The sequence below is a fragment of the Sorex araneus genome, chromosome X (genome assembly GCF_027595985.1).
Source record: "Sorex araneus isolate mSorAra2 chromosome X, mSorAra2.pri, whole genome shotgun sequence".
In the NCBI taxonomy this organism is placed as follows: domain Eukaryota; kingdom Metazoa; phylum Chordata; class Mammalia; order Eulipotyphla; family Soricidae; genus Sorex; species Sorex araneus.
This window is the reverse complement of record NC_073313.1, coordinates 308705956-308733920: the sequence shown is the minus strand read 5'-3', so window position 1 is coordinate 308733920 and position 27965 is coordinate 308705956. Positions and strand designations below refer to the sequence as shown.

The window sequence follows — 27965 nt, the reverse complement described above, 5'->3', positions numbered from 1 at the left end:
CATATGCTGTGCTAGAAATCAAACTGGAAGTCAGACATATGCAAGGCAATCATTTATCCTTTATATTGTCTCTCTAGCTTCAATAATTTGATTGAATTCAATTTTATAAAACAAAAAAATATAACCTGCTGTGTTTTAGACTTGGTTTTTTTGTATCTTTATTTCTAACGTCAACAATCATTATTCTAGAAAAACTTTTTAAGAGCAAGCAGTCTATGATAAATAGAGATATACTGAGATAAATTGAGATTTGAGATAAATTGAGATTGAACTGTTCCCAAATAAGTGTGTCTTGTGTGTGTGTGTGTGTGTATATATGTTTCACCTGCTTTTGTTTTCTCATCACACCAAAATGATTACCGCAACCTCCTGTGGGTTGTTTCTAATGCTCTTCAAAGTATAAGTGCTCTAAGTTAGGGACCAAGCCCACGCCACTCACCGCTCTATATCTGAAGCCCGAAGTTTTGCACTGAGCACCCCCTACCACTGCCCATGAGGAGTGTGTGGACACGTGTTTTCACTTTTGACTCTATGTGTCGATGTCAAGAAATGGAGAGACTAAGTGAGAGTTTCCTGCACTTCAAACACCTACTCTCCAGTGAAGTCAAATCGGTATTGATTTCCATCCTACATCCACCCATCTTTTGTGCTAAAAATGATACATTTTCAGGTTAGACTTGAGCAGCAGATGCAATCGTACTTAAAGGCTGAGACCAAATATCTCACTCACAAACCCTTGTCCCTTTTTCCCCACAGACCTGGCTTCCCTAATGGAGGGAGCACACGCTGATGAAAGTATTCTTCACATTGACAAGTTGTGCAACCTTCAGCAAGTTACGAAAAGTCTCTGATTCTGTTTGCTCATTAACAAAACGAACTCATCTCTAATATTATAATTGAGAAACCAAACCAGCTCATGTTTAGGAAGACTTCCTGTTCATAGCAACCTGTCAGTCCCAAATAATTTGCACTTATTGCTGCTCCCATCCAGGATTGTTTATGCCTGCCTCTGAATGCTGTTTAATGGCTAAGCTGACAAACTATATCTGCGTCAATCCTTAAGAATAAAGTCAGCAAGCATGTAATGGTAGTTTCTGAAAGATAATAGTCAATAAAGTCAAAAGGCATACATATATGTATAAACAGTTGGAAAAATCCAACTGCTTATAGCCAAATTAGAATACTTATCTGGTTTGAGATAATTCCTCTACCCCAGCCCACGATGTGTCATACACACACACACTCACACACACTGTCATCATCTCAGTAATAATGTTATTAATTCTTACCTGGGACGGATGAGAAACACTATCTCCTCACGTCAGGGTTGACAGACCCTTTCAAAGGGCACTTTTGGCTTTCAATTTTTTATGGAACCTACTAAGAGATAAAATTATTTTTTCCTTTTCCTTCAATGAAGCAACATAATTTTATTTAAATAAAATTACTTAGAGAAATGTGAAGGGAAAGAAAGAGAATATTCAAGAGAGAATACAGGATTCTCCAGAAGAAAAAAAATACTTGATTTTTTAAATGTACATACCCAAGGCAGGAAATTAATAAAATGAAGCCTGAAAAGAAGAAAAGTAATCTCAATCTCAATAGTACATTAGAATGTATCTTCTAAGTATATTTCAATTAAGGTAATACTTAGTTTCATACCCTGTATTTTCCACTTAACAAGCATTTTTCTGAGTCAGGATAATTTTTATTAGCATTACTTTAATTGTCACATAATATTGCTACATGTGAATATAAGTTATAATCATGGATTATAATTTTAAGAGGTATTTTATTATTAAAAAAAAGGAAAATCTACAGCCTTCTTCACAAGAAAAAGCAGTATGGATCAGCTGTTGACCTATAATGGATTCCAATGTTCGTTCCACTCTTTATCTCTTGAATAATATTGGGTAATTCACTTAGTCTTTCAGAGTTTCCTCTTCCCTATCCATAAGAGGGAATAATACAACTACTACTCTACCACACACAGAACTCCTTTGAAGGTTATGTGAATTGTAACGTGTGCAGTGGCGAATAACAAACATTGTACATAGCAGTACAATCTAGGAGAGACAGACTGCAGGGCACACATGGCCATGTGTGCTGTCAAACTGCATTCCAGCTGGGCTGGGTGACCACACTCCCTCATTGACAACATGGCAGCTCGCCTCCAGAGATGCACAGAGCAGTTTCGGGGTCGGTCCTTAAATCTAATTAGGTTATCACATAGTTCAAAAAAAAAAAGGATCTCTATGTTTTTAAACCTGCATTTCTATTGGTATACGCCAGGAGAACATCATGATTTTAGTCATTTTATTTGCCTGTCAATGAATTGTTATGCCTCTTGTAAGGTATTTAGCTGTTCATTTTGTTTCCCAACTTAGTTTACTTTTTAATTCCTCTTTTGATGCTTTAACATATGGAAGATTTTATACTTAGTAAATCAGCCTACCATTCTAGGTGTTTGGTTTCCTTTATTTTTTTTTAATTTTATTGAATCACTGTGAGATAGTTACAAGCTTTCATGTTTGGGTTACAATCACACAATGATCAAACACCCATTCCTCCTCCAGTATACATTCCCCACCACCAATATTCCCGGTATACCCCGTTTTACCCTCCCCCCCCATCCCACCCTTCCCCTGCCTGCATGGCTTCCTTTGTTTTTGGTTTACATCACTGTGTCTGCTTCAGAAATTCTTCACACCTCTTCAAAAGCAAGTTTTCTCATCACGTTTACCAACAAAGCCTGAAAAACTGTGCTGGACAAATTGAATACTGGTCAAGGCACTTACCTAGCAAACAGATCTCCAGCACTGCATATGGTTCCCTGAATACTGTCAAGAGTGATTGCTGAGTTCAGAGGCAGACCAAGCCTTGAGCACCATGGAGTACAGGCCAGAAACAATGAAAAAAATAAACATAAACAACAGGAACAACCACAAAAACCCATATCCCTCCACTTCCATCAGTTAGATTTACTTTTCTAAGACTTTTACCTTTAGAACATTCCCTCCCTATTGGTTTTGTGATTTAGATTGTTGTTGTTGTTGTTGTAGTACGTTTTTTTAATCTACTAACAATTAATGCTCTCATTTGGTATGAAGATAGAGTCTAACCTTTCCCTAATAACTATTAATTTTCTCTATTATTCACTCTCTGATCTTTGAACAAAGTGCAAAGGTCAGGACTGTGATGTACAGGCTGTGATGTCTCGCTCTTCCTGACCCTTCTCTATAGAATATCTTGAGTGCAAACATGCATGTCCTACACACACACATACACACACACACCTCCCATCCTCTATTGCCCCCACCCTGCCTTGCTTCTCTATTCATGGCAATCATAAACTGACATGCTAACATGTTTGTCTCTTTGACTGATTATTACCGAATTCTTGAATGCATTCAATTCATGAATTATGTATTGTTAGTAATCACAGGTGATCATTAAATTTATCCTTACAGCTGCAGAATCCACCTGTGGACTTTTCTTAATTTATAGCATCTTGAAAAATTTGTTTTAGCCACTTATGTGACACTATCACCTGAAAATAGAAACATAAACATGTGTGGGATCTCCTCGGGTGATTAGAATATAGTTTTGGGCATCCCAATTTCTAAAACTTTTCCAGCTTCAGCTTCTTATTGTAGGTTGCTGGTCTCAGGGACCTTTTATTTATTTTAGGTGCAGAGGAGGGAATACCACACTCAGAGATGCTAGGGGATTATTCTTGGCTCTGTGCTCAGGAGTGACCCCTGATGTTGCTCAGGGGACCATCTGTGGTGCCAAGAATGGGAACTAGGTCAGTAGGATGCAAGGCGCCTTAACCCCTGTGCTAGCTCTATGACCCTAGGGGGCCCAATTATATGCTTAAAAATAAGTTCTGTGCATCTTAAACATATAAACATAGGATTTAAACTATATTGAGTACATGAGCAACATATATATTAGTGCATACATGTAGGTGTGCATGTGTATACACACACAGAGGAGCCACAGTGGCATGAACTTTAGTCCAAATCAAACCATTCTCTCCTAAAATCCCTTTGTCTGGAGCATCAGGTACAAGTTGGCATCTCACTGTCAAGGGTGCCAGGTCCTTCCATAGCGTGTGAATGGTTATCTGAGCCCTGATCTGTCTCACTGTCCCAAACTGGTACAAACCCAGCTCCTCCCAGTGCACACCCTCTCTGCCCAGGCAGTCCCTGAGCTGGGGCAATTCAGAAACCAGGATTGCATGGTGTAATGTGGGTGTCTGCTGAGAAAGGAGGAGTGGAGAAAGGAAAGTCAGTGTAAACTCAACTCTGGAACTTGTCGTTGACTTATCCTAACCCTTGGAGACATGCATATCCCAAATACCGGTTTTTAAATCAGAAACTCCTAAATATAAATTAGCTACTGGAAACCCTGGGTAGGTCACAAGCTTCTGTGATGAAACAGCACCTCTTCTTTTCCACTGATCGGTTGAAGGATACGGTGAAATTTAATACCTGAAAGTTTGCTAGCCATCTGGGTTTAGTAGATGTGAATTGGCACTTTCTCTAGCTGTTCTTACTTTGGCGGGGAGAGGGGAGTGATGGGGAGGGGGTGAAGGGGATCTTTTTAAGTTCTAACACTCTTATCAGAGACTGCTGATGATCCTTCTCCAATAATACCCCTGGGTGTGCTCCAATATAATTGTGTCCAGCCAGGATTTTAACTCCAACCAGAGAAGCGATAGCACAGTGGGTAGGGCGTTTGCCTTGCAGAGGCCGACCCCAGTTCGATTCCTCCGTTTCTCTAGGGGAGCCCAGCAAGCTACTGAGAGTATCTCGCCTTCAGGGCAGAGCCTGGCAAGCTACCCGTGGTGTATTCCATATGCCAAAAACAGTAACAATAAGTCTCACAATGGAGACGTTACTGTTACTGGTGCCTGCGAATAGGATGACAGTGACAGTGACAGACCCGCCCTTATGTTTCTGTGGTTGCAATGCGCTAACTGCTCACAGCCGGAGCTTCACCAGTCCGTGCTGCCTGGCACTTGCAGGCACGCCCTTACCTGCACGCCCTTACCTGCAGGCTCGAACACGGCAGCCCCTCCGCGCCTGCTGGAGCTCGGGAGTGGGGGGGGAACTGCCGCGGTTCCCTCGGGGAGCGACACGGCGACAGCGGAGGAGGAGACGGGGAGGGACGTCCCGGGGCCGGCAGTCGTGTTCCGGACGGCGGCCTCGGGGGAGTGCTCGGGTTAAAGCTGCGCGCCCGGCTCCTCCCCGCACGCGGTGGAATCCACCCAGGGCAAACGCGGGACGCCCACAAGTCCCGCTGGGGAGACAGGGAGCTCCGGAGCGCCGCCCCACCCCCCACGTCGCTCCTGCGACCCCTGCAGGCGGCCCCGCGCGCTGCAGGGCGCCGCGCGAGAGCGGGACGGGGATCAAAAGGCTCCTTCTCACTGGGGACAGAAGTGGGGGTGGGAGGCAGGCAGCGGTTCACACGGGTCCCATCCTCTCTCAGAGGAAAGTCAGAAGCCCAAGCAATCGGAGCAAGGGCTGAAGTGATGGGAGTCTCAGTCCTTTGACCCAATCCAAACAACCCACCAAAAAATCCCAAATAAAAGAAAGCAGATGGGAGGATTCATCCTCACAAACGCGATTTTGAAAGCATCTGAACACGCCGTCTTGATCAGAAACGCATGCTTTCTAACTCTTAGAAAACTGACTCGAAGTGAAAACTCTTAAAAATGATGAACACCCACAAAACACCTACAGCTTCAGCATAACTGAACAACTTAGTATTCCGGCGCCTGGGTGTAAAATAAGGACACCCGGCCTCAACCCAGGACAATCCAGTCGTTCACTATGTATGCTACTAAGTTTGGGAAACAAAATTTGTTGCAAATACAATTTGAAATAGGACAAAAGGATAAAAATCTAATACCACGATATAAATTCAATATGTACAAGAAAACACCTATGAGAGCTACAAAAAAATACTGCAGAGAGGAATGAAGATCTAGACAACACAGAGTCTAAACTAGATGCAAACGCGTCAAATTACTTAATGCCTTCCCAATCCAAATCCCAGGATAAATTTTCAAAGAAACTAAGACACAATTTCTAAAATTTTTGTGAAAGTGCAAACAACCTAGGTTAGTCAAAAATTCATTTTCGCAAGGTCAGATTCTGCAGAGACTAGGAGCCTTGTTAGAGAGTATGAGTGCACAGTTTAATATGCAATCTACATTTTATAAAGCAGCTCACCCAAGGAAAGGAAATCACATATGCAGTAAAACTAAGGCTTTCCCAAAACTCCAACCCGAGGGGACCATCTACTTTACATCTGCATATATTGAGAGGTTTGTGGTCCCTGAGTCCCTGTTTACCCTTGAAGGAACTGATGCAAAAGGTGAACGGATCTAACAGTGCAAAATAACTTCTCTTTTGCCAGAGGAGTTCTGCTAAAATGTTCCACTAGTTGCATAGAAATATTACAAAAAAAAAAAAAATGAGCCAGGGTTTCTCAACTGACAGCAGAGGATGTGGCTTTCTTGTGGAGCCCAGGGCTTCAACCCATGAGGTCCTGGGCTCCATTCCTGCCTCTGTGGGCACACATATACACACATTACACACACACACACATTGCTTCTTTTTATTTGGTAAATATGATACAAGGATAGGATACAGTTATTGCAGAATCATCAATAGTGGCCTCTAGTTAAGTTGAACAAAAATGTCTTACAATAAGGAATTAGACACATCAGCTGTCTCATAACCCACAAAACAAAGCACTATGAATATTTCAGTGCTGAAATGTAAGCTTTAACCTTGATCTTAACTAGAAAAAATATAGAATTACTTACTGTAAAACTTTATAAACAGTAAGTTCAAGGATGGATCAGGAAAAAGTTTAATATGAGACAATTGTCAAAAATGTCTAAAAGTCATAATATCAGTATGATGGTACAGGAGTTCCATTTCTCTTCTCATTTTTTCTCCTCTCCTGTAATATGCTTTTATTAAAATCATTTTTATAGTGGGAAAAATTCTTTCTAAAGAGAGGAAAAAAGGAATTTCCCTTCGTGTTTCAGATTTACACAACTTGATAGATTCAGCCAAACACACATCAAAAACTTCCTGCCATGTAGTAAGACTTAAGTTGGTGTCTACTGAATAAGTACTGCTTTTTTGTCTTGCCATTATTCCTTAACAATACATAATAATAATTATTTACTTAGCATTCACATTTTATTAAGGATTATAGTAAGAGGAGATGTGCAACACTGTTCTATATAGGGAAGTTGGGCATCCTAGCTCTTGGGTGTTTGGGTGAGTTCACTGGGGGTCATAGAACCAATCCCCAACGGATCCTAAGGGATGCAGGTATATAAAATTACTGTAGAGCCAAACAAACTTCATAAGGGTAGTAGTAGTAAGATATTCCCTACAAAGTCAAAAGTATGAAGGTAACAAAATATCCACTCAAATAACTGTATTAAATCCAAGCATGTTAAAAAGGATATTTTTCTGGCAGTGGTTTGGTTGAGCAAATATGCATATTTTTCAGGGTGCATAAAACTCTGGACCTTTTCGTTTGATGAGGAATGAGGAGAAAGCAAAAGAGAGAAGTGGTGGCAGGGAGCAGGGGAAGAGAGAGAGACAGAGAGAGAGATAGAAAGAGAGAGAGGAAGGAGGGGAGGAAAAGAGCAGAGTGAAAAAGAATTCTATAATACAGTGGAGGAAGACCGTTCAAGGGAAGGAAACATAGGATAGAGATGGGGGATTAAGTGAAAAAAAATTGCTGGGTATTTTTGCATGAACTCAAAATCAGGAAAATAGAAGTGAAGTTACTAGATAAAATCTGAAGCTTTACTATTCAGGACATTCCTATTTCTCACAGATCCACACCCCTCAGTGTCTGCCCCAATGTCTTTATCCAGGACACAGTAGATTTGATTTCACAAAACCTTTGCTGCTGATCTTGACAATCAGGGTCTGCACCGACTTGATACACATCAAAGCAAACACTGCTGCCAATGGGTACTCAGGGAGACATCACCACACTGGAAGTCTTTGTAGGAAGTTTGCTAGGCAAAGGCATTCGATACCTCACTTGCTTCCAGAATTTAGAGTTCAGTGAGCTTCTGTTGGCAATGCAGTCTTCCTTCCACTTGATGGTTCCTTGCATTTTTACAAGGTGCTGGAGGGAATCTTGAAGTTGCCCAAACTGAAATCGAACTGGCTTACTTAGAGGCTCCATCTCAATAAGAATGGCCTTGGAGTCATTCTGGATGAGGGAGCAGTGCAAGGCGATTTCCTGTTCATATGCAAACTCCTCACTATGCAGCATCTGAGGAGTCAGAATGAAAATGTGCCGCCTGCTTTTTCGTATATTGGTTTCCACTGCTATAGCAACATCTGGTAATAAAAGACATGGAAAGATTTCCTGTCGTGGCATTTTTAAGTCTCATTCTTACACCATAACAATTATGAACTTTTGAGAAGATTACTATTGCTATGCTCTCATGTGAGATTCAGATATTGGCCAATTTGTTTATTCAGCAATTTGGGCGTGTTCTTGGTTAACAATGTCTTGGGTTTGAGGTAGACAGGTAGACAGGGAAGGGCCCCCATGCAATGGAACTCCTTGGGGGCAATAAAACAAATTAGCCTTGAAACTGCCAAGACCCACCCCTTGTGAACACAGGAACTAAGGCCTAATAAAACCTTTACTTGGCAATAGCACAGACCAGAGAATGCTGGAGTTGGACACACACACACACACACACACACCCCTGCCTGTCTCTCAGAAATGCTCCAGCAGAAGCAAAGCCCTAGGAAGGCATTTCAAAGAAGACTATCGACTAATCCCATCTGTACCTCCTTGGCAAACACTCTAGCAATGAACTCTTATCTAAGTAAAGAAGCTTGAGATAAACCTACAAAAGCCAACTAGAACAAACAAAGCATACTCATATGCTGCCTGAGCCCATATGCTGTTTGTGTCCATGTTTGTGTCCTGGGCATGTGGTGCCCAGGCACATGTATCTCCCACATCTCCCCTCTTGAGATGTGTGCTTCATGCTTTAATGAGATGTGTACTGGGGCTTTCTCCATACCTTTTGAGCACATCACACTCTCTCTCTTTCTCTTGTTCCTACCCCATTCTCAAAAGCCAAATAAAATCTGATTTTACCTCACTGTTAGTCTCCTCCTAAAATTCTTTTCTGTGAAAAAGATGAAGGAGCCAAGAAAAGCGTGAGCAAGGCTGACTTTCCTTTTCTGCAAGACTCCTTGCATTTCTTGCTCCAGTCTGAATTCACTGCTCCCCGAGAAACCTGGTGGTGGAAATTTATTCCCATGCCCATAGAGCAAGTGGACATCAGATATGGCTTGATGGCTACCTAGTGAGGATCTTGGGACTTGAGGTCTGTGCTCTGCAAGGGCTCATTGCAGACTTCATCAGTCCTAGACTTTCAAGCTGGTCCTGGGGTGGCAAAGGTGGATCAGGAGAAAGTGGTGGTCTCTCTCCTCTCCATTTCACATAAGGTTCATCTTACCTGCTTGACAAGACTATCAAGGGAAAGATTTGTTGTCCTAGGTTAAGTAAGCCCTAAGTAAAACAGTATTTTGAGTTTAATTGGAGAAGAAATTTAGATTCATTAACTATATCTCATTCTTTTCGGAATTGAACCTGGGTCGGCTGCATGCAAGGCAAATGCCCTACCTGCTGTGCTATTGCTCCTTCATCCCTCTCAGAGAGCCCGGCAAGCTACCGAGAGTATCCCACCCTCACAGCAGAGCCTGGCAAGCTACCTGTGGTGTATTCAATATGCCAAAAACAGTAACAAGTCTCAAAATGGAGACATTACTGGTGCCTGCTCAAGCAAATTAATGAACAATGGGATGACAGTGATATAGTGATGTAGTGATTCTTTTAGATCAACGGATTATATGCTTTATTTTCACTTATTTATTCTTCTCATAATGACAGACAATGAATCTTGAACTCACAGATTCAAGGAATGCCCACTACCACAGTTCTCTATTTCTGGTCCCAGTTTACATATTTTTAAAGGACTCAGGGTTTTAGTTCATTAAAGAATGCTAACTCATGAAACTTTGCTCATCTGAACTTACTTTAGATAGGCCTATTGGTTCATTTCTGTCCTAACTGATATTTTAGAAGTGGATTTAACCCAGACTAAAAATGTACTGAGGTAGATCAGACCCAAAGGAGAATTTGTGGTATGAGAACTCCATAAAGATTTCAGTTAGCTCCTGGGTGAGCCTAAAACATATCAAACGCCCAGTTCTTACTGTACGGAAGTAGAAACTAATTAAAGAAATAAAACTATGAGCAAAACACCTCAAGCTCTTCTCAGATAGCAGCTGCTGAAAATCTGTCAGTTCCTATACCTGAATTAAGAAAATGAGAGTTAAATAGTGCCAGGGAGAAAGCTAGTGTCAATCTTGGAACACTCAAAGGGACTGACTGAAACATGTATGAAAGAACAGATCATAAACAGTGTGATGTGAGCCAAGGATAGCAATGTGAGAAGTGAAGAACATTCTATAATACTAAGGTGACTATTCCTGTTATCCTACTGTGGAGGGAAGCAACAGCAAACCCCAAGAAATATATGTGGAGAAATATATGTGGAGAGGGGCAAACAACAGTTCTGACAGAGCAGCCAACTCATTGGCATCCATACTCAGAGACCCAGACTTGCTTTAACTCCTGCTGCCTCCTACTAACCAGCCTTCCTCTGATGGGTTCACAGTGATAAACCACCCCAAGGGAAGATTCTCGAAGTATGTATTTGAAGGCTCTAAAGAAAGATAATGCACCTGGGAAGAAATACACTTTTATTTTGCTTGTTTGTTTGTTTGTTTGTTTGTTTGGAACACCTGGAAGTTCCCAGGGCTTACTCTTGGCTCTGCATTCAGGAATCACTCCTGGCAGTGTTCAAGGGACCATATAGTATACCAGAGCTCAATATTGCACCCAAACATGGGTGGGCCACCTTCAAAGCGAGCACTCTATTGCTATAAATCTCTCTGCTCCTCCAAGGTGAATCTTGAGAGTTGGAAAAGCAAAGAGTAAGTTTTCTTCTCAATATTCAAAGGCTGAGATATTAAACCTGGGATAATAAACAGATAATAAAGAGATAGATGTGGGGGCTAGAGGGATAGCACACTGGGTAGGGTGTTTGCCTTGCACATGGCCGACCCAGGTTCGATTCCCAGCATCCCATATGGTCCCCTGAGTACCGGCAGGAGTAATTTCTGAGTGCAGAGCCAGGAATAACCCTTGTGCATCGACAGGTGTGACCCAAAAAGAAAGTAATAAAAAATAAAAATAAACAGATAGATGAGACCACCTATCTCAGAATTTGTGTCCCTAATATTGCACACAGTTTTACCTTCTCCAGGTAGCATATCTCTCCCATAAATGCATAAGTTATAGCCACATTTATTTTCAAGAACATCTGGTAGAATCTGGTGAACAAAGTATTCCACAGAGTCATTCCTCTTTGGACTACTTTTGTAGCTCCGTGGATAGATAACATAAGCATCGTAGAACTTTCCATCTGAAAATTAAAACAAGAAGCAAAACTTTATCACTGACCTCTTTGGCTATACTTATCTACTAAGATGATATTTACCACAATTGGTTATTATCAAACTTTTCTCATTCTTCAGAATATTCTAGAATCCAGAGATTTGACAACAATTTACTTTCCAAAATAGCATCAAATCACAATTTTAATCCCAAGGTTAATTTTTTAATTATATGAGACCAAAGAATAGACAATAGGCAAGAGCCTGTCAAATTTTGTTTAAATAATATTATCAAATTTGATTAATAATCTATTGATATGTATGTAGAATCATGAACATATTGTGTTCAGTAGCTGAGTTTTTCCCGTGGGATGTGAAAATGGTGAAGGTTATGATTGTAAAGAAGTCTTATTTTTGTAAAGGAATCAAGTTCTCAAAAATCAAATAATTATCCCTGAGTTATATGAACTACTAGGAAAATCTAAATTACATCTGCCTCCACATAAAAGAATGGTATTCATCTTTAGTATGCAGAACTATTTCTTATATGTGTTTACATAAACACATAGGTAATATTTTTTTGGTGGAGAAACAGGGTTTCTATTAAAATATACTTGCATTTCTAACCTATTCAAATATGGAATAGAGGGACTTTTTTAATGCTTTCAGTGCACTATGTCTTGTCAATACACACTTTACAGGATATTTTAACCTTTATGGCTTTGGAATATATTCAATAATTAATGGTTTCCTAGAAGCAACATTTCTAGTGGGGAATAATTTGAGTTGTTGGAATGAATCTCAGAACCAGTACGAGAAACAAATCAGCATAAGGAATGGTCTCTGAGTAGTTTAATTTTCTGATAGCAAATTAACAAACAAAAGGTGATCTGAGTCCAGTAGCAAAGCTATTATAGATGACTAGAACTGGAAAGATAGTATAAGGTATAAGATGCTTATCATGCATTCAGCTAAACCTAATTGGATCTTTGGTATTAGATGGTCCCCAAGATCTCTGGGTGCACATCAGTTGGACCTGGAGGCCTCTAAGCACTGTTAGGGTCACCCCACAATTAATTCCTGGTGCTGCAGGGCTATGCAGTTTCATATCCTTAGCCCTGGAATTGAATTGCAGCCTGATTGGTTGAGAATGAGAGAATCCCCTGGGAATTCTGAGAATTCTTGGGAGATCCCAAAAGGAAAAGAACTAAAAAAGTAGTAAACAGCTACTATGAGATCTTTACTTTTGAAAAGTAAAACTTGGAACTTGCCACTTACCATTCTTAGTTTTGTAAGGTCTAATTATGTCTCTCCAGAGCAGAATAACCTCAATCCAGAACACTTTGAGCATTATCACCAAAATAATTATTAGCATTAGCAATATAATAAATCCAGTAAGCATGTAGTAAGTGCTTTGAAGATCAACTATGAAAAGATAGGAGGATAAAAATTATGATTACTGTTATTACTAAAATTAGGAAAATTAAGCAAATATGGGGTTGCTTATTTCCATTAGTAGTATATCAGAGTCAAATGAGAGATGACTACTTGGAATTTTCACAACCAATTTATAAATCAGTAAACAGATATTTAGTAAGGCCCTACCCTGTCCAAGGCATGAGGTTAGGTATTTTAGGGAATTCTGGAAGCTTAAAGAGACATAAGGACACATGTAGGCTAAGTTAAACAGAAAAGTAAAATCATGCTAAGTAAAAGCATGATTGTGTCTGGCAGAGATTTTCTTGCTCTGTACTGGGAATGAGCCATGATTTCCCTCAGAAAATCATTGAAGGAAGGGGAAGAAATAGAGAGCTGCAATGAAGGTTGTGTACTCCTGGCAACAGAAGAAGCCAGAGGTGAAAGTACAAAGATCGGAGCATAATTTATGAAGTCATCCTATTTGGAAGTTAGAAGATGTTAGAAATATGAAGTTAGAAATATGTTTTGGGTCTTGATTCTGACAAGACTCAAAGCTCCTGCTGATAAAATAGTCACTTTCTTCTTATCATGAAGGTTATCAGAGCCATTGAAGAATGCTGAGTTGGGTGTTAAAGAATTTTTTTTTTTCCTTTTTGGATCACACCTGGGGATACATAGGGCTTACTCCTGACTCTGCAGTCAGGAATTACTCCTGGTGGTACTCAGGGGACCATATGGGTGCTCAAGGGACCATAGGGAATCGAACCCGGATTGGTTGCATGCAAGGCAAACACCCTACCAGCTGTACTATCACGCCAGCTCTAAAGAACTTTGTAAAGTAAGTTTCAAGCAAGATAAACATGACAGAATGGAAGGTATGTTTCTGTGGAAAGAGACAGTGACTATTCAGAAAAGGAAAGGGAAATTTCTGTAATGCTAGGTGTGAAAGATAAGAAGTGTTCAAACTTATATAATAAGGAGAAAGTAGTATATGATCCTGGAATAGGAAATATAATGAAAGGGGGGGAAAATCAACAGATCTTGAAGATACACCTGAGTTTGATGATGTAGGAAATCAGATAAGAAATAGAAGAAATATGGAGAAGTCATGTTACTAGATTTAATGTCCTACACACTTGCTTCTCTTAGTGTGAATATTATTTAGACATCATTGAGCTTTCCTGTGTTCAGTGTTTCACTTTGTACATATGCAAAATGATCCATATCTGCAAACTCTTATATAGATACATTCAAATTCAGAATACTAACTCTGCTCATTAGTTGCATGTTTGGCTTTTAACTACATTTTCCTGTTTAGAATTGTTAGCTATTCATTTACAGTCTCACTTAAAGGTGAATGAGAAAAGAACCATTAGTGACATTTTATTTTCATCTGAAGTCTGAAAGTATGAGCTCCCAGTTGTGACAGGAAATCACTGGCCCAGAGTTTGTAAGTTCCTCCAATAAGTCATCATCTCCCCAAGTTCCTTGTAGTTTGAAATTAAGAGCTACCAAAGTGATGTGATTCAATGCAAACATAGGAAAACCATGAGTCGGACTGGAGTGATAGCATGATAGCACAGTGGGTAGGGCATTTGCCTTGCACACCGCCGCCAACCCAGGTTCGATTCCCAGCATCCCATATAGTCCCCTGAGCACCACCAGGAGTAGTTCCTGAGTGCAGAGCCAGGAGTAACTCCTGAGCATCTCTGGGTGTGACCCCCCCAAAAAACAACCTTTGAGTAGAAGAGTACAATCTTGTCTGGATTTTAACAAATTTAAATGATAATTTCTCCCTAAATAAAACATTTTAATCATATAACACTCCCAGTCACTATTGCAAAAAATCTAGTTGAATCACATGCTGAATACCTATATTTCTCTTGGGGATTGTTGTGAGGTGCTTAAGAATGTGACTGGCAGAAAGAAGTTGTTCAAGACAGTAAAGGAGATTGATGCTCAAGAACTTTTTAAGTGCCAAGGATCTTACAAATGCATGAATATATTTGTGTGTGATAGCTATCATGTACTTTTTGTGCTTAAAATAGGACAAAGCTTTGCTGAGTTCTCCTTTTCTGAATATAATATACTTGGCAGTTACTTAACCTTTCTCTGCTCGTTTCCTAAAAAAGTAAAAGATAGTCACAATATTTCCTCTTAGAATATTCAAAAAATGAATAGTAGTTTAGTGGGAAATCATTACACAGGTTCTGGTACATGAATAAAAGTGTGCTATTATTATATTGTTATCATGAGTATCAAATGTTTATTTAGTAATATTGTTAACAGAGGAACATAGGCTTTCAATGTTTTTGTTCTTAACATTCGAGACATTGATATAATTTATTTTATTTTATGATTATAAAGAAATGACTTTATTGTGATAAATCAATTGTAGAAGCAACAATTTTTTGTTTAATTTACAGCTGACGGAACAGTGTGCCCATATTGATTTAAAGAAAAGTGGATGAAAAATAGAAAATGTAAAAAAACAGGAACAAATTCATCAAGTGCACGTAACATGAGAACAATTCAAACACACAGCTAATCCAATAACATTTGCAAAATGACAGGATAAGTGAAGCATAGCTTAAAGGATGCAGTGGTAGGACTGGGTGTGGAGTGTGGATTCTTCATTCCTCAGGAATCCACCATACCCTTAACTACTGACACCGTCCTAACGTACCAACAGCTCCATGTGGTTCACATGTCCTGGGTGACAGTTACGATAGATGAATTTTTGATGATCTACAGAACACAGTCTCATTTAAAATCACTGATAGCATAATTGATTGTTTTAGAAGATTAACAATTTAGTGATTAAAATCAGAGTTAAAAACACACAAATCCCAAGCACTACTTTATTGGTGGTCTACATTCTACTTATCAAGAAGCATTTTAATTTTATATTACGCTGTGCCTCCATACGTTTATCCAAATTCATATGGATAGTACTCTACATTCAGGGTGTAAACTGAGAATTTAACTCGCCCATCAGCTATTTGATAAGCACCTCAAATTATTTCCAAAAAGTTTTACATGGGGTGACAAAAGTAAAAATATCTTATTTTTATGACATATATGCCTCTGATCCTTCTTCTAACTAACATCTAACTACGTGCTTCTTCTAATATGTCCGATTCTCAATATCCAGCAATTTGAGAGAGTAACAGGTGCTCTGGAAGGAAATACATGTTAAAATATCTGGATGACATTGGTGCATGTAGTCACATACCATACAGGGTTAGAGGAAGGAGAAATCTGTCCTTACAAATTCAACTGTATTTTAACTGATTCATTTAATGTTGACTGGGTATGATGATAGTGAAAGCAACAACAACTTCATTGCTGTTTTGAATTCTTTGTGATATATACATTTTTTGCCAATATTTTCAAAGGCAGATCACTCTCCATCTCATTCTGTCATATACCATCAATATTTGTGAAGTGTTATATAGCAAAAGAGCATATGAAGTCTGAAAATAATCTGTTAAAGAGTATTCGTTTCATATTTTGCCATATTTGCATTTAAATTTCATCAAATTATAATAAAGTGATTAAAAACAATCCAGATTCATAAATAAACTAAAAATCTAAAAACAATTTTGCCACTCTAGCATATGAGGAAAGTTACCCAGCAAGGATAAATATAAATTATTTTGTTAAATAATCAAATCAGACTGGAGCGATAGCATAGTGGGTAGGGCATTTGCCTTGCACCTGGCCAACCGGGTTCAACTCCTTCGTCCCTCTTGGAAAGTCTGGCAAGCTACCATGAGTATTCTGCCCTCACAGCAGAGCCTGGCAAGCTACCTGTGCTGTATTCAATATGCCAGAAGCAGTAACAACAAGTCTCACAATGGAGACATTACTGGTGCCTGCTCGAGTAAATCGATGAACAACAAGATGACAAAGCTGCAGTGCAAATAATAAAATTACAAAAATAGAAATTAACCAAAATGGTCTGCCCTGGACCCAAAGTTGTTTGCTTTAATGTATTAAATTCAACCAACAAAGAAATTGGCTGAATCAACTTAACAGATTTTACATATTACAAAGTAGCATCCAAGATGCCTGCCCTACCATAATGGGAATTGGTATATCACATCTTTGTCTACTTTACCAGTCTCAACAACAAAATTTGTGTCCTTGTGGCGAAAGATGCTATGAAAAACACAAGTTTATAATGTGACCTAGTGGTTATAAAGGATATCAAAATAATATAGTCACAGTTGACTGTGTCATGTTTTCTTTTGCGTGTAGTGAGAAACCAGTGAGTTAAGAGACCTAAAAAGCTGAAGAACTACCAAGGAAGCATTTGGGTACTGAAGAGCGATCTAGTGGGGAGAGCAGGAAGATGGACAAGGAAGTTGGAGAGCAGAAACAGTAAGGCAGAGTATTAGGAAGACTGTAGTGGGAAAGGTCAGTTTCTCAGAAGAGAAGCAAACCTAATGAGCTAAGTCATTTCTGTGATTTCGATGGATCCCTCCTGGAGCCACTCTCCAACACATGGGTCTATAAGAAAATTTCGGCTAACAGTTAATAGAGAGAGCAAACTTGGGTGGTCAAGAGCTCAAACACTCCTTACGTGGTTTCTTCTTCCTCAATCTTATGGTGCGATATCTCAGCCCACACACATTCGAAGCCAGGCACTCATATTTCAGCAATAAATCCTCTTCCTTTATATCAACTATTCTTAAATCTTTGTTTATACAGGCCGTATTATTGCTGAAACTAAGAAAGCAAGATGTTACTTTCCACGCTTGCTTCGTAGTTACACCTTATGGAAAAAAGAGGATATTTTGACTTTAATATAAAAATACCTTTCATATCTCTCTTGTCCCTCTTGAAGTCTGGCTTCACTGAAGTTCTTGATATCACTTGAGTTCACATACCACTTCACAACAGCCATGGAATGAGCATTTTCCCCAAAGCAAGCAGTGCAATTTAGTTGTATTGTTCCTCCTATATAGGAAATAAAGAAAAAAACACCAAATAATTCTTCAGAGATCATTCAACTAATTTGAGAAAAAAAAATGTTGAATGACTAGTATGTGCAACTGTTTGATTCTAATCCCTCATCTTTTGCACTGTGGTAATCTGGCCCTCATTTCCTGCTCTCCCAACCCCAGTTATGTTATTTCATAACTATAAAGCTTGAAGCTCAAGCCTCCTTCTCCTCCTGCCTTCGTCATCATACAAAGCAAGAACCAAAGAAGCATATGGCTGAATTTACCAATTCTATGTTACAAAATCACCCTTTGCTCCCTGAGAAAGATCAGTTTCCCAGAAGAGAACTGGAATTTCTAATTGATCGAAACCACGACTCTCACCACCCGCTGAATTCTCTTCATCCCTCCAGAAACTGCCTTCGAAGGGGAAAAGGTATTTGATCAGGTTAGTGCTTAATCTACTTAACCTCACAAGAATATTTAGCATTACACACAACTCCTTTACCTCACGACCTCCTTCTCTCAGGACTATAAACTTCAATGCCATATGATAAGCATTACAGGCCTTCCTTGCCAAGTGTCTCCTCTTGCCAGGAACCATGTTAACAAGTGGCCATATAAAGAAGAATGAAGAGTTCAGGGTCTCTGGGAAAGTAAGATAGGTGGGGGCGGCAGGCAGCAATGAGCATGTTTCAGCAGAAAGATTGACAAGGTGCTAGGAAAGTATCAAGGAAAAAAATCACAGCAGGAGCAGAACTGTCATCTGCACAGTATAACTGGAATCCCTGAATTTGAGCCAACTGAGGGACTGCGCATGCTCTCTCTCTGGCAGGAAAACAGGAGAACTTTTAGAAATGACATTTGAGCATAGTGATGGGAGATGAAAAGAAATAAAAAAGAAGTGGGGCCGGATGGTCGGGGGAGGAGGACGGAGAAGAATATGGACCTATTGCAGGTCAGTGTTAACAGCCATAAGGCAGCCAGTGTGACAAGACCCAGGGTGAAGATAGAAAGTTGATTACTAAGAATATTAAATTGTACTGTGAGAACTGGGAAAGGTAGATGGTTAGAGTCAGAAAATCTCTGTTCTTGTCACTTTACATCATTGGTTATCCATGAGCTTGTAACTGTCACTGATTTTAATTAAGTAGCTCCAAGACTAATGTGGGGCTCACTCCTCAAGTTTGTGTTCTCCCTTGAGCAATGTATCTTGCTTCCTTGTCTCTGTTTCTTTGCTTGTGTTCTCTACTCTGGAGAAGCCTGTGTGTTCTCTCTCGAACATGTATTCCTCTTTTTCTCTCCCCTCAGGTCTTTCTAAGTATTATTTTTAAAAAAATACCTTGCTTTACAAAAAAAAAAAAAGGTGATGTGAGAACAGTACCTACTATATGGCAGTTAAAAAAAAAATGAGATAGCACATAGAAAAACATCAGCCATGAATGACAAAGCGCAATATAAATGCCACCTCCAGGGCCACATATTGCTGACATAATAACAGACCAGAGTGTTACCACACATGGGAACTACTAATTTAATCTTCAAGTTTCACAGTGTGAATGTCTGACCCACACTGGGCAATTTACACAAGGCACTTCTGAAAGAATTTTCCAAGCAATGCTTAAACATTTCTTACCAATTTCTACTTCCTTTGTTTCATTTTCTGCAGGTGCTAAAATTTCTGGGCACAAAGTTAAACCAGGTTTTGCTTAAAACAAACAAAATAGACAAGATAAATATTAAAGAAACATTGAACAATGATAAAGCTTTCATTCTTCTTACTTCTATCTTATTTTACAGGAAGATTTCATAAATTTTCCTGAAAGTGACCCATGTAATAAATATGCTCGTACAAACAAAAAGCATTCAAATTATATTTTTGTTACTACCTGTCATGTGCTTTGATATTTGCTATTCTCTTTGATATAACTAAAATAAATATATGTCCAATTTCTAACATTATTTGTATTACCCATAAGATGCTAGAAAGCCACAACTCTACAATTAAGCATAACACTACAGGGAAGAATATTTCAAAAATCACAAGAAAAATATTCACATTCAGAATTCCAGGGATGTGGCTTAGAGTGCATACCTTGTAAGTGTGGGATGAAGACCTTAGTTTGATTCCTTGCACCAAACACACACACACACACACACACACACACACTCATAATTTTGTTTGCATCTTCCCACAGTATGGTTCATCTTATGGCTGGAGAAGCATAAGCAAGCCATAATTCCCAAAAGTAGAGAGAGAGTATGGGGAATATTGTCTGCCATGGAGTCAAGAGGAAGGTGGAAAAGGGGGGGTATACCCAGGATATTGGTGATGTGCACTGGTAGAGGGATGGGTGTTTGATCATTGTGAGATTGTAACCCAAACATGAAAACTTGTAATTATCCCCCAGTGATTCAATAAAATTAAAAAAAAAAACCTAACCCTCAAAACTGTTTCCTTTTCTTCAATATCCTTTATCCTAAAAAAAATAATAATAATCTGCTATATATACAGGTGCTCCTTTATCTTAATACAGATCAAGCTATACTCAGTGGAGTCTTCTTTCCAGACTTGATACACTTGATAATGAAGTGCTTTTTCTGGCAACAAACATAGAGTATTAAATATATTTGTGGAAAAAATCATTTGCAATTAAGAGAATGACCACCAGTCAAGGACTTGAGGTTGTTGATGATGTGTATCTAAAGAATTTCAAGCCAGAACTGAAAATAACTCCATAGTATATCCGAATCCTTTTTCTTTTGTATGTGTGTGTGGAGGATGTGGGTGAGGGAAGGTCTCTAGCTGCAATGCCTGAGGGTTGGGGGAGACGGTGAAGTCTTGGTCGGAAATTTTGGAGTGAGAGGGACATGAAGTGCTGTGTTTCAAACTCTAGGTCTCATGAATGCAAGGCATGCACTCCACCCCTTTGAACCAGAACCCCAAATCTCCAAATCCTTTTTTCAAATCTTCTCACTAAACTTCTAACCTAGTTAGTTGCATAAACAATATATTTTTTTCTATTTACAGAATCCCTCACATTAAATTGGGCGATGAAAACTTACATTACTCTCCAAGTTGCATTATCATGCATTGCCCTGCCCCCACACCACAAGACAAGTCAATTGGCATCCAGAACATCTTATCTTTGTAAAATTTAGACAGAGAAGAATACAGATCTGGTCTTGGGTTTTGCTTTTTGCACTTAGTTTCCTCTGAAGTATCTTAAATCTTGATAGTGCATTTTGAAAATATCTTAGTACCACAGCAGAGAATATGTAAGATAAGATGAGAAGGAGGAAGGCTGAGATAAGAGAGAAGATAAGAGAGAAGAGAGGAGGACAAGGGTTGGCAAGATAGTACAATGGTTAGGGCACTTGCCTTGCACATGCCCAACCCAGATTCGATTCCCAGCACTTTATATGGTACCCAGAGAACTGTCAGGAGTAATTCCTGAGTGCAGAACCAGAACCCCTGAGCATCACTGGGTAGGGTCCAAAAACAAAAGAGAGAGAGGAGGAGGAGAAGGAAGAAGAGGAAGAGAAAAAAAATAAAACAAGTAGAGGAAAAGGACATGGAGGAGAAATTGCAGGATAATCAACTAGAAAGGCATAATTCCTCCCATATATCTTTCCCCCAAATAGTCTGTTCTGTTAAATTCAGCAACTTACCTTCAAATCTGAAAAAAGTTGTTGCTGTCACAGGGTAATTTACTCCATTTTCACTGTGCATAAATTTACATGTGTAGTCACCTGTGTCCTTGCTAGTTGTGTCATCAATAAACAAATAATGAAGGTGTGTGTGGTACCTTGGTCCTTGAAGAGTTTTACAATTCTGAAATCAAGAGTCTTATTTTAGGTAACTATTTACTTGTGACCTATATTAATTTTGTAATTCTCATTTGTATCTCCAAATATTACTTTTACCTTAAGCCACTCAATGGGTGCGGTCCAATTAAACATTTTAATTGTAGGACAAGATATTCTGGAGTTTTTTTCTGATCCAGTTGTTGGTTGATATAACAGCTGATTGCAACCTGGTTGTTTTTCATATATGGTGACATTTACATAACCAGTCTTATTAGAGGTAGGGCTTCTAAAATAATTCAAATATTAAAAGTTACTTAGCATTATGCACTGTAGCACTGCCATCCCTTTGTTTATCAACTTGCTCGAGCGGGCACCAGTAACATCTTCATTGTGAGACTTGTTACTGTTTTTGGCATATCAAATATGGCACGGGTAGCTTGCCAGGCTCTGCCATGCCGGCGGGATACTGTCAGTAGCTTGCCAGGCTTTCCAAGAGGGACAGAGGAATCAAACCCGGGTTGGCTGCGTGCAAGGCAAATGCCCTACCCGTTGTGCTTTGAACTGTTAATATTATTTTTACTTTTACATAACATTTATTTGTTTTTTCTTATTTAAAACTGGTCATCAAAATTTGTTTTAAACTTTTGGTACCTTCGAGATTTACCATAGTCCCTCTCACACCAAGACATTATCTTCTTTTTATTTCTTTCTTCATTTATTTTTACACCATATGCCTGCTGTAATGGCAGGAAACTGATAGAATAAAAATAATTCTTATTTACTGATCCTACTATGTACCATTCATAGACGCTTAATCTTACTCACACAACAATGCTTTGAAGTGGGTTATAAAATTAGATGCATTTTACAAAGAAGGAAATTGGATTGAGAAATACTCTGCATCACACAGCTATTGACAGAGGATGAGTTTGAAACTGAAACCTGCCTTACCTTAGACTCTATACATCCAACTATACACATTCTGTCATTTAAGAGAGGTCATGAAACAAATATGACAAAAATAAAAACATTCCATAATTCATCTGGAGCCTAAGTAATTTATAGGCATGAGATCTCATGTACTGTGTCACTTAACTCCCATTTTAAGATAACTGACTTTTCACACCCCTCTAATGTTTTCTTGATATACAACAATGAAGTTACTCCTTTGTGCTGATTTTCTTTGACTTCCTGCCCAAAGTAAGTACACTCAATACTCTCTGCCACTAGAAAATTAAGGTTGTGTGTGTGCATGTTTCCCATAATTAGTCTATAAATTAGTTCTTGAACTTTACATCCAAACAATTCATAACCACCTATATCTCCGATGAATAATGTTCCTGAAAGCACTCATGTTCAAAACATTTTATAAATTCACTGTTTCAGAAAAGTCTAGAAAGTGAAAGCAACTCAGACTATCAACAGTTAAAGAGTAGGAAGTAGGCCCAGAGATCACAGTGGCTGTTTAGATACCTTCTGACAATGCAAGTATAGGTTCCAGTATCATTGACTTCAGCTGGGAGAAACTTAAGATATTTCCCTGAGGCAAATACACGGTTTGTTTTCTGAGTGCTGATACGTGTATTGTTTGTTGTATAATACCACTCCACAGGGGATCGAGATGACTGTCTAGAACATTGCACAATTAATGCCTCCTTTTCCAGTCCCTTGTATAGTGTAGCTGCAAATAAAAGAAGAACACATAAATATATTCCTGAAATCTTGTATCAAGCTGTGGCATTCCAGTTAGAAACCTGTCGTGCGAAGTGATGAATGAGCAAATGGCAAAGTTCTTTTGAGGGAGGAGAGAAGATGCTTCATAAGTAAAGTTCAGGGAAACTTAGGGGCAAAATGGTCTGCCTGGAGCCACCTGGGGGAAAAAACACAGCAATACCTGGAGAGTTAGGAGGTGTAAGCGTTCAAAGCAGGGGTCCTTCCCATGCAAGTGTGTGTCCCCAACCACTGAGATATCTCCCAGTCCCCATAAGACCCATGGCGTATTCTAAAAGGGATCACTTATTGATGAATTAATTTGAAATGATATGTCTTAGGTTGCTCCAGTAGCAAAACAGCCATGACTTAGCCACACAAAATAAGCTATTGGTCCCCAAATCCCATAATCTACTGTGTATAGGCACCATCATACATTCTGATGCATTTAAATATAACACACTAACCCAATTAACATAGATTGATTAAGAAGAATTTTCACATATATATATACATGTATATGAAATATACATATACTTCATATATATTATGAATACAGTCTGGAGCGATAGCATAGTGGTAGGGGGTTCGCCTTTCATGTGGCTGACCCATGTTCGATTCCTCCACCTCTCTCGAAGAGCCCGGCAAGCTACCAAGAGTATCGTACCCGCACAGCAGAGCCTGGCAAGCTACCCATGGTGTATTGGATATGCCAAAAGCAGTAACAATAAGTCTCACAATGAGAGACATTACTGGTGCCCGCTCGAACAAATCGATGTGCAATGGGATATTATGAATACAATGCATTGGTTTTGTAAAATAACACTCAAAATTCACATATAATTCATACTAATATATGAATATATCATATTTCTATCTATGTACATATTTATATCATTGTCATCCCGTTGCTCATCAATTTGTTCAAGCGGGCACCAGTAACGTCTCTCATTGTGAGACTTATTGTTACTGTTTTTGGCATATCGAATACACCACGGGTAGCTTGCCAGGCTCTGCTGTGTGGGCGCGGTACTCTCGGTAGCTTGCCGGGCTCTCCAAGAGAGTTGAAGGAATAGAACATGGGTCGAAAGGCGAACGCTCTACCGCTGTGCTATATATTATTTAATATATTAATATGCATTCATGTGTTGTTACATTATATTTTATTGTGAATATAATTATTTTATATAACAAATATATTCAATCAATTAATCACAATATCACAATATCCCGTTAATCACCGATTTCTTGGGCGGGTTCAGTAACATCTCATTTCATCCTTTCCCTGAGATCTTAGAAGTCTATCTTGAGTTGGCTCTCCTAACGATGTTGCACTGGGGGCTTTCCAGGGTCAGGGGAATGAGATCCAGCTTGTTACTGGATTTTGCATATGAATTTTTTGTTGCAAAAACAAATATATTAAAATATATTAATTTCATATATAAGATATATGTATTTATGAAAATTTTTCTTAATGAACTTATGCTAATACATACATATATATGATTATAAAGTATAAGTGAATTTTTTAAACTGAAAATGAACAGTTTAAGACAGTATGCATATTCTTGGCATAAGTTAATTTAAATAATTTTAAAATTCAGTGAAAAATAATACTTACTAATTAAGGCTGCTGGGAAAGGCATGAGACTTGTTAAAATTGCCAATATCTGAAGTCTCATTTTCAGGTTATCTGTTTAGAGCAAGTATTAGTAATGGCCTGTGGAGATTATTCCAGTTGGATTGCTGACATCTGGTGGTATAAGGTTCATCCAGGTCACTAATGGCGCTTCCTGAGACGTATAGTCGGAAAGAGTTGTCAGAGATTTCATAGAAAAATAAAGCATACAAAAGATAAGCCAGATGTGGACAGCCATAATTTGTACATGTTCAGTAACCCCCCCGCGGAGGTAACCAGTCAACAGTCTTCCGTCATGAATGCATTTGCCTAATGCAGCACTGCAGCTATGGAGCACTGCAGTGAATCCTCCAGACCTTTGGGCCATGTGGCCCTCACCGATATTGTATTGCTTTTTGTCTCATGAGACTGTACTAATAAGTTTAATTATGAGCAAAGAAAATGAGTTTTTATTTTTGAAAATAATAAAAACCAGAAAATTCAACAAGCAATAAAAAATGTAATATCAATATTATTAATGCTAATATGAAACTGCAGACATCCACGAAGGCTAGCAGTCACACAAGAAAGCGCACAAGAACCCTGCAAAGAATACATGTTTAGAGTCATCTCTTCAAGACATCTGAGCTATCTCAGAAACTGACAGATAAACAGCAATAGCCATATTGCTATATACCACCCCAAACCTTCAAAACCTTCTACCCTAGCCTGTTCCCATACTTAACAAAGCTTTATGTGAATAGTTAGGGTCTATTCAAATTTATTGCTTATTTCTTTCAGCTCAAAGAATCATTTGTCTATATATCTATTTTTCTTTAAAAAAATCAGGGAGCAACAGAACCAATATAAAGTACCAATGTATAAATAAAAAATAGTTTTTAATATATTTCAAGAAAACAGGTTACCTATGAATATTTTTCCTTTAATGTGTATGGAAAACTTCTTAGTACAAACTTTAGGTAAATAAATGGTGCTTACCCAAACTTCAGGATAGAAGGAAATAAATTCCCAGCTGAGTGACTGCAATCGTGGTGCTCCTGTCTTCCAGAGTCCTCCCCTGCAGGCACAGTCTTTTATATTAAAGGGGGTTCATTGGAAGACATCCTGTACTTCAGCCACTCCACCCACCCTGAAATTTGATTTTGGGCCAAAATTTGTGACTTTTGGAAAATGCTGGTGCATCATGTACCAAGAATTTTTGACCTTTGTACACAAATATTTATACATAAGGACAACATTTACCAACATTTACCAATCCCATTAAAGGAAGTCACCAGCCTACCTCCTCAGCGTCAGCATCAGTGTCTAAAACTGAAAGCTCATTGTTTATTGTCCTCTTATTACTTTAATTCTAAGTGATCTTGAAGTTTTGGAACTGTAAGGGGCTGTTGCTCCAGATGTTCCTTGACACTTTGGCCACAGGGTGGGGGAGAGTTACTAATTAGGTGGGCTCAGCTAGTTGGAGCAGATTTCATGCAAAAGTTTCAAGAGCAGAAAGAAGAAGCAATGAGAAGGAAGTAGGATTTTATAGGCTTGTAAATATCCTGTTTTGGTGCAGAATATGATGCAATTCTCCTCCTTAGACCCAGTGCAGCTTCTCAGATTTCAGTCTCTGGACAGCTTCAAGTTTGCATAGCACTGTCCTCTGGTTGTTCATTGATTTGCTCAAGCGAGCACCAGTAACGTCTCCATTGTGACACTTGTTACTGTATTTGGCATATCGAATATGCCACAGGTAGCTTGCCAGGCTCTCCGAGAGGGACGGAGGAATAGAACCTGGGTTCCCCGCATGTAAGGCAAACACCCTACCCGCTGTGCTGTCACTCTAGTCCGAGTTTGGATAAAAAGGAAGTTTTTCTAAGGAATTCAGAGAAATTGAGGGAAACATGAGTAAGAATGCTATGTCAAAGTGAGTAAAAATGTGAATCATAATCTTCAAATTGTGGACTCCATGTAGAACAAAATGTTAGTTGCAAATTTTTGATTTAGCTATAAGTAGCTGGCATGACTCTATTATGAGTAATTTGTTTCCATTTTCAAAGTAAATATATTTCACAAGACTGCAGGGCATAGACAAAGGGCAAATGCATCAGACTCTAATAGAACACTAGAAAGTTGATCGAGAATATTGAAGGAAAGAGCTTGGTAGAAAATTCTCAACAATCCTGAAAGAAATGTGATTTGTCATTGATTGTTGTTTTGAGACAATAAGATACAGTCCTTTGAAGGAAAACGGTAAAACCAGGGATAAGAACAGGGAAAAGCTCTCTCCAGAATATGCTCCAATCCCACGTGAAACGACAGAAAGAGTCTGCAAATCCCTGGCGGAAACAACAGACCCTGAATTTGGAAAGGCACCTCACAAATTGAGGCAAAACGTGGGCACGTGCACACACTCAAAGTCCCCCGGAAACTCATCAGTGAATGGAAAGAGTCACAGCAGATCCAAAAGGACCCAAGATAAAAAGAAAGACACCTAATGTCTTTTATTCATACATGATATATAGAGAAAACAAATACAAGGTAATTAAATAACTCAAAATTAAGCTTTTGGACTAAAAGAACAATTAATTATTAATGAAAGGGGAAAAGGTAGGTAAATTAAGACAAAGGGGAAAATGTATATTGACGGACAAAATAGAATTTTCAGTAGTCAACTTAAAGTAATACGTATACATGTTAATTTTTAAAGACAAACACCTAGAACTTATATAATGATGCGATTAAATATTAACACAATTTTTACAGGAAGAAAGGAATATCTGATTTCTTTAAGCCCTTAATTCTCTACTTTACAGAGAACTAAATAATTTAATAAATTTAAAAATATATTGAGTACTCTTACAGCATCCTAATAAAATTATGTGTAAAAGCTGTGATTTTGGATGAGGGGGT

The 27965-nt window shown here is 38.8% G+C and overlaps 1 protein-coding gene across 1 annotated transcript; it reads right to left on the bottom strand.

Annotated features, from left to right (window-relative positions):
• Positions 1 to 8022: 8022 nt before the first annotated feature.
• Positions 8023 to 25113, bottom strand: IL1RL1 (interleukin 1 receptor like 1). The gene is made up of 10 exons (XM_055121315.1): positions 25053 to 25113; positions 23195 to 23402; positions 21839 to 22004; positions 21584 to 21746; positions 19548 to 19619; positions 17786 to 17927; positions 17551 to 17696; positions 12822 to 12968; positions 11405 to 11572; positions 8023 to 8396 (listed from the first exon to the last, which is right to left on the bottom strand). The coding sequence occupies exons 1-10, from the start codon at positions 25111 to 25113 to the stop codon at positions 8023 to 8025; spliced, it is 1647 nt and encodes a 548-aa protein (XP_054977290.1).
• Between the last annotated feature and the right edge of the window lie 2852 nt (positions 25114 to 27965).

Bases quoted from the DNA above. Each gene is read 5' to 3' on its own strand.
- IL1RL1 (XM_055121315.1), bottom strand. From the start codon at position 25,113: ATGAGACTTCAGATATTGGCAATTTTAACAAGTCTCATGCCTTTCCCA. The intron at 21,747-21,838 runs GTAAAAGTAATA...TCTTGATTTCAG, and splicing joins CACCCATTGAGTGGCTTAAG to AATTGTAAAACTCTTCAAGG. The intron at 8,397-11,404 runs GTAAAACTGTGT...TTTTATTACCAG, and splicing joins AGATATGCTACCTGGAGAAG to ATGTTGCTATAGCAGTGGAA.